This window comes from Furipterus horrens, unplaced genomic scaffold (assembly GCF_987537825.1).
Source record: "Furipterus horrens unplaced genomic scaffold, mFurHor1.1.pri manual_scaffold_3, whole genome shotgun sequence".
Taxonomy (NCBI): Eukaryota; Metazoa; Chordata; class Mammalia; order Chiroptera; family Furipteridae; genus Furipterus; species Furipterus horrens.
In genome coordinates, this window is record NW_028327173.1 from 86,438,549 (window position 1) to 86,446,358 (window position 7,810).

The following is a 7,810-nucleotide window of genomic DNA, read 5'->3' on the forward strand; positions in this document are numbered from 1 at the left end:
AGATTGTGGAGGTGGGAAGGGAAAGAAAAAAGATAACAGTGGGAAGAATTTTTTAAAAATTCATTGATTACAGGTAACTAACTTGTGTATATAATGGAACATATGAATAACTATTGCAGAGATATGTCAATTATACTATTTATTGATGATGGGATTATACTGGGAAACAAGCACAACAAAAGAACAATCTTTTGAGTGGAGCAGTACCAAGTGAAACATTTTGAAACAACATGCAAGAGATTGTCAAATACATTACCTTGGGTTAATATATAGGCTGATCTCAGCAGTGATTTCCACAAGTTCTACTCCATGATCACATCAGGTAATCAGTGTGTGTGTGTGTATGTGTATTTACTACCTGCATCTCAAAATGATAAACCATTTTTAGCTGGGCTTCTTGGAATAGATTTCTTCACATTGATATGTATGGTGAAAATTGTTAATTTTTGCTCAGCGGGTGAGCATTTACCCTTAACTTTAAATGAAGATGATAAACAGTTTAGCTTCTGAATATAGAATGGTCTGTTCAAGGTTATGTGTTTTCGGTAAAGTTTCTTTTTGGTCCTTGGTGCCTTAATTTCTTTTGTCTGGTTTTCAGGAAAAGACAGAGGAATGGGTGTAACTGGTATTAGAGACCTTGGTGGCAGACAGGGTGTTGTTGAGACCACTTTAACAAGTGATTGAGCTGTTTGGGCAGTAGTAGGATTGGTTGAGAGTTCTTGGCATGGATTTAAAACGGAGCTTTTGGGATTCTTAAAGTCATCATAAGTTGCCATCAGTTGTTTTGTTGTGGATGAACCTTTTAGAGATGATGGTTTAGAATTCCATTTGCCAGCACTGCTCCAATTCCTTTTTGAAACATTTTGTTCAAGCTTGCAAGAACCGTAATTCTTTTTTCTTTTTTCTCTAGTTTTATCTACACAAGTTGTCTGAAGACTTACAGAGTCAGAAAGTTTTGGCTGTCTCATTTTGGGTATAGTTTTGAAGGGAGAGGGTTGTTTGGTAACTGCTGGAGTACAGAAAGTAGTTTGTAATCTTGGCCTCTCTTTTTGTATAGTCATGTGCTGCAGTCGTTCCAATTCCAGTAAACGAGTTATCAAAGGTTCAATACAGCTTTCCGGACATTCCACTGTTGCTTTCCAATTCTCGGATTTTGAGAGGGCTAATTTCTGCAAGTCCAGAGTATTGAAAGGAGGAGGGAGAAAATCAGGGTACGGAAATACTTCACTTGGTTCTTCTGTGAAAGATTCTTCAACATTTTCTATTGTTTCTGGCTTTAAGTTCAGGTCCATCTTTTTAAAATAGCTGAGTAAAGTATCATTTGCCTTCTCATTTTCCGATAAATCACTTTCATCTGTTAAATTTTCTTCTACACTGCTGTTTCCATATTTCAAATTCCAGTTTGGAGCAGATAAAGTTTCACCATTCTTGTTTTCTATAGCTGAACATAAATCAACATCAACCTCATTTCTGTCCTTAAAAAAGTCTCCGTCAGCATAGGGCCAGCAGAGACCTAATGATGCTGGCAGTTCAGGGTAAGAACCAACTTGCTTATCAACTGGAGCACTTGTTAGTGAGTAGTTCAGAGTGAAGAGCTTTATGGGATTGTTGGTTGTATTAAAGCCAATTTCCACAGAAGTTTTTTTTGAAATTCCTTAAAAATGATTTAATTAATGAATGGCTTGTTGACTAAAATTAAAATGCTATTAAATAATAATGAATATGTAACCTTTATCAAAGACTGGTTAATGTTTAGTTCCCAGTGGCGTATGTGTATATTTATCTATCTTAACAGAAATGCTAATTTCCAAATATGCTCTGATTATATACAACTATATACATTTTTGAAGTATTACTTAAAATATTAACTGGGCATCCCCTGTGCATGCAAGTAATGAGACCATTATAACTATAAATGGCTAACTGTGGCTAATTATATCTATTTGCCTATAAATATACTGTCCATGCAATTATGCTGTCTGAAAAGGAGGCTAGCCAACTCACACTGAAATTATAATGAAATGTTTATTGACCCAGAATTAGATAAAAGGAAACTCTTAAAGAACATAGATTACTTAATAAAGGATTTTACTTTAGCCATTGTGTTTTTTAAAAAGTATTCTAATAAAAAAGGAGTCAAAACAATGTATATCAAACAAAAATTACCCCAGATATAGTCCATAGTAATTTTCATCTGATGGTGCTCTTTTGCTTTAGGAGTAAATGCTTCTGGATATTATATTAAAATGAAACTGCAGAAAATCCAGGCCACAGAATACTGTTTATTATTAGTTTTTCTAATAGAAATGTTGACATTGAAAGATTTGGTCCATTAATTTATGTATATATATATACACACATACACACACACACACACATATATATATGCACAACACGTACATGTCTATACTTCCCATTAATTATCATCTTGCTTCTTTTAAAGCCAGTTTACCATTTCTACAGAAAATGGTAAAAATTTATTCATTTACTTAAATATTAGGTATACTGACTTGCCTTTGGAAAACCACAGGAAAATTACTTTAATCCTACAAACGGTAATAGACACAATCTATGCTGTGTAGTAAAAAGAGTATGGAATCTGGACACACAAGATCTAGTTTTGACCCCTTTGCCACCATGGAACATATGGTAATGAGAATGCCTACCTTGGAGGTGATCTAAGAAAGGAGATGATTATATGAACGTACTTCACAAAAATGTTAAACACTGAATGAAAATTACCATTACTTTTATTCTCTTTACTTGTTGATGGTATACTGAGGAGAAAAATCTCCATAATAAAATATTTCATTGATAGCAAGTTTCCAACTCTGCAATGTTGTTAGGCCTTCCCAGTATTAACAACAAATGCCTATCAAACACGTTATTCTATTTAGTCCTGACAACAACCCCGTGAAATAGGCACTTTTATTTTCTACCTTTTTTGGGTAAGGAAACTGAGGCAAGGCTGGTTAAGGTCACACATCCAGTAAGTAGTGGAGCTGGGATTTAAACCCAAGTGCTAGGATCCCATATCTGGGAACCAAGCCTGCACTCTGCTGTTTGCTCTTCTGTTAGTTCGTATGATAGAATTCATTTCATTTGACCTCTTACCTTGAAATCCTTGCTCCCAGCTGAGTTTTTTCTTGTAGAAGTAGCCTTGCCTATCCCTATCAGCACCAAAATTCCCTTAGGACTGTGGTTCTCAACCTTCCTAATGCCGCGACCCTTTAATACAGTTCTTCATGTTGTGGTGACCCCAACCATAAAACTATTTTCGTTGCTACTTTATAACTGTAATTTTGCTACTGTTATGAATCGTAATGTAGATATCTGATGTGCAGGATGTATTTTCATTGTTACAAATTGAACATAATTAAAGCATAGTGATTAATCACAAAAAGAATATGTAATTATATATGTGTTTTCCGATGGTCTTAGGTGACCCCTGTGAAAGGGTCGTTCGACCCCCAGAGGGGTTGCAACCCACAGGTTGAGAACCGCGGCCTTAGGACATTAATCAGTACAATCCCTTTAGCACTTTCTGGTTTCACCCTTTAAAAGTTAGCAGTAGGGGAATTTATCCTGAGCCTCTGATAGCTGCTATCAAATAGCCACCCTATTGTCAAAACTTGATACAACAAAGAGGACTCAAACTAAGTCCATTAAATAATACACTGTATATAAAAGTGACACATAACAGTGTTCAGTAAATGATAATTTCCAAACGATAACCTGCATTTTAAAGAAGCATTATAGCTAATTCTAATGCACACTAAAGTTTAAGAACCAAAAAATAAGAATTCAAATCCCATAAGGTCTCAGAAGCAATATTCTATTGTGGTTATTAGTATGAATCAAGCTGCTTTTACATTCTGGATCTACCATTCATTAATTGTATGATGTTGAACAAGTTACTTAACTTGTCATCCTGCCTCAGTGTCCTCGTCTATAAAACAGGGATGATAACAGTACCTACCTTAAAGGATTGCTGTGAGGACTAAATGAGTTAATACATATAAGAAATTCTTCTTAGCACATGCAGTAATACAGTACTTTCTTATCACAAGTCCTTTTTCCTTCAATGAGCAGTCCAAACTATCCATCTAAACCCTCATTGTAACAGCATAGTAAACGCTTAACTACCATATATTGATTACATCTGTAGTGTCTGCGGTCACTTTCTATTTTAGGGTGAGTTTCTATAATCTCCCATTATTTGCACACAATACTTTGTTCTTTTGGTTGTCTTTTTTTGTCCTAGTACTTCAGATAAATAGTTAACTCCTCTGTATTTAAATTTATTTTACTTAGGGGTTTACAAAAATATCCTCTCACCTGTTGTCCATGGTACTTCCTTCATTAAGAGGATAACTCCATAACCGAAATATTCCTTCTTTACTATTCTGATAACAGAAAAGCCATGGACAACATTTTAGCAACTGCATGCATTAAAAAAAAAAAACAAAACAAAAAAAACTTTAGGAAAGGAATATGATGAATAGAATCCCACCTGTGTTCTTTTGTGAGCATTCTGACAAATTAAGTTCTAGACTGGAATTTCCAAATGGTTCTATAAAGCAGCAGAAGACTTTTAAACACAGTATATCTCTGTTCCCTACTCTTCTTCTAAGACTGTATAATTGTTGTAACCAGGGAATAGACTGTTCCAACCAAGAAATATATAATAAAATCCTATAATACTCCCTTATCATTTGTTTTTACTGACATCTGCAGAAATTAGAATAATCTTATAAGTACCAACTACACAGTGTTAACTAATGAGCCTTGAATATTATCTGTATTTTACTGAAAGTGTTCTATATTTTGATCCAAAAAAATGATACATGAAAATTTAATTTTCTAGCTATTTCAATACAAAATATTAACCATTTCAACTGCTTTAAGATACCTTAAAGGCTGAGACCATTTCCCTTTTAGCAATGACTAAAAAACACTATATTCACTACGAAGTTAATTTCCATTTATAGTAGTGTAGGAAACAAGGACATAGTGACTCCCAAACCAGGAGAAAGTCATTCGTAACAAAGGGCAAATGTAATTAGAGGAACTCTGAGAAGAGTTGACAGCATTAGCACATTCACAAATCACAATATGGGCATTTAGATGAACTCGTTAGATTGTAACTCCAGAGTATCCAGTCATGGAGAAACGGGGAAGAAGGAGAGGGGAGGAGGAGCTAATTGCGTTAGGGCGGGGAAGCTAATCACTCTCACTTTAGAGTGGCAATTTTAGGGTGGAGAAGATAATCACTTCAGGGTGGCAATTTCGGGGTGGGGAAGCCAAGACTATAAAACTAGTTTCCTTTGTCTACTTGGCGCGCACATTCTCCTGGCTGTGAGGGTGCCCCTGGCTCTGCAGACTCGTGAATAAAGTCCTGTGTCCCAGTTTTTATTGTGAGCATTTCTCACAGTAGTGTATATTGAAAAAACTTAACATAGCCCTGGCTGGTGTTGCTCAGTTGGTTGGAGTGTCATCTCCCATGCAACAAAAGGTTGCCGGTTTGATTGTTGCTCAGGGCATATACCCAGGTTTAGGGTTTGATCCCAGTTGGGGCGCATACAAAAAGGCAACCAATTGATGTTTTTCACATCAATGTTTCTCTCTCTCTCCCTCCCTTCCTCTTTCTTTGTCCTTGAATGAGGACTTTAAAAAAAGAAAAAACTTAACATCATAAAATAACTTAATGACCAATTTGCAGCCCTGTAAAAAACTAATGGCTTTGGCCTGATTAAAGAACTCTACAGAAATGAAATACAGAGCTTAACTTTGAGGAAAGAATTTTTTAAAGAACATACAAATAATTTTAAAATAATGTTTTGTGAATCATTTGAAGCCAAACATCCTTACCTTGTTATTTTTGCCTGAAAGAATGTGTATAAAAAAATAACAATTAATAGTTACATAAAACTAGTTATACTAAAAACAAACCCCCTTTAATATGAGTGGTTATTCATATTATACAAATGAATATAAATTTGTATATATTTATAAATATAAGTATAAATATTCACATTCAGGATATCTTACCACCTGCTGCACTATCCTTTCCAGGTGGGAGGTTTTTATTTTCAAGAACAGGTACTTCTGAATCCAAATTCCAGTGAGATAAATTCTAAAATAATATCTGTTTTAGGATAAACTTAATGTTAAGAAAATTTGAAAAGCTCAAGTACATAATTTTACATGTCCTTTGGGTAAAGTGTGACAAAAGGCACAAAGCTTCATGACCCCTCCCCTTCCTGTAAGGGTACTACCGGCTGTTATCAGCTTGATTACAATTATTAGTCAGGAAATGGAAAGGCTTTTATGATAATTTATGGTTTCACTCTCATTTTGTTAAAAATAATGGCACATAGGTTTTAAAAACTGACTTAAAAATATAATAAAATGTCCACTTCATTGTGTCTCTGATACATAATGGCAAATGCACGAAATCTCCTATATCTGCATACCAGATCTGAAAAAATCTTTCCATCGACCAAAGAGAATTCTCTAATCCTCATATTATACTCAACACTGAACAGCCCACTATTCATTGTGGACTCCAGCTGTTGAAAAACACTGAGAAACACTCAGGAAATACTCAGAAGAAAGTAAGAAAAAAAGAATAAGAAATGTACTAATATCGATTAAGTATTTATGTTCCAGACATTGTACTGAGTGCTATGGGAAAAAATGTGGGATGTGTAGGAGAGGACTGTAGTAATGTATTCTGCAAAAGGAAACATGAAGAGGTGATTAGTTAATTTTTTTAAAAAGTAAATTTTCTAGGAATGAACTCAGTTATATTCTATATCAAATGAGGAAATCCTTTGTAAATTAAACTCTAAGCAATATACAAATAAAATGTTAGGTAGTATTAGGTTTCATTTCCACACTAAGGAGGAATAGGGAGAAATAAGCCCAAATACAGAATGAAGATTTAACTGATCCGCAAGGATCATCTCCTGATAGGAAGGAGAGTTGAACCTTGAAAGGTAGGCTGTAGGTTCTCTTTTTCTGGTACTGTCTGAAAAATAAAGTTAGTAAATTATTCTCTGATCTCTGAAATAATATATTGTACATCTAGTCCCTATGTGAGACTTAGCTGGAGAGCTTTTTAAAAATAAAGAGTTGAAAAAAAATACTCTGAATTCTGATTCAGTAGGATGAAGATATGGCCCAGTGATTTGTATTTTTAAAACATCCCAGACAGAGTCTCAAGCTCCTCTCAACTATATCTGTAACCCATGTACACTAATGTGCAAAATAACATGTGAACTATCCTTAAAGTCACATATTAAAGGGAAGCTGATGAACTGTGCTGTTGAGATTATGCAATCAAATTAATGTAAACTAAGTTTGTCAACTGGTAAAGAAGCCTGTCAACCACGACAAGACAGCAGCAAGGGATCTCAGCAGTAAGATCCAGGGGGATTTAGGTCTTAACCAACAGGAGCTGCTGCCCAAACACGCAAGGTCAGCTGCATCTGCCATACCTCATGAGAGATGTTTGACACACGCCCGCTGGTGCCACAGTTCTCACCATTTCTTCTGCCCACTCTGCTCCTTTGTTTCCTTAAAGTCCTATACGGGTTGTGGAACAGGTACATTTATGGGTAAGGTACAACACTGATTTTAAAAAACCATGAATGTTGGCTCCCCATCTAAAGGAAGTTAAGAAAATATTTAGAAAGCAGAAGAAAGGGGCTATGAGGGTAGAGTGGGGGTAACAATATAAAACCAAACAAAAACAAGGGCAATCCAGACCACAAAAAGAGCAGGCTGGTAGGGGATAGACAACAGC

The 7,810-nt window shown here is 35.3% G+C and overlaps 1 protein-coding gene across 1 annotated transcript; it reads right to left on the reverse strand.

Annotated features, from left to right (window-relative positions):
- Nucleotides 1-365: 365 nt before the first annotated feature.
- On the reverse strand, nucleotides 366-7,616 carry FAM217A (family with sequence similarity 217 member A). The gene is given in 6 exon segments (XM_090268293.1): nucleotides 366-1,646; nucleotides 1,648-1,654; nucleotides 4,339-4,406; nucleotides 5,872-5,885; nucleotides 6,055-6,136; nucleotides 7,503-7,616. Coding segments are annotated over 6 exon segments (1,566 nt in total).
- Between the last annotated feature and the right edge of the window lie 194 nt (nucleotides 7,617-7,810).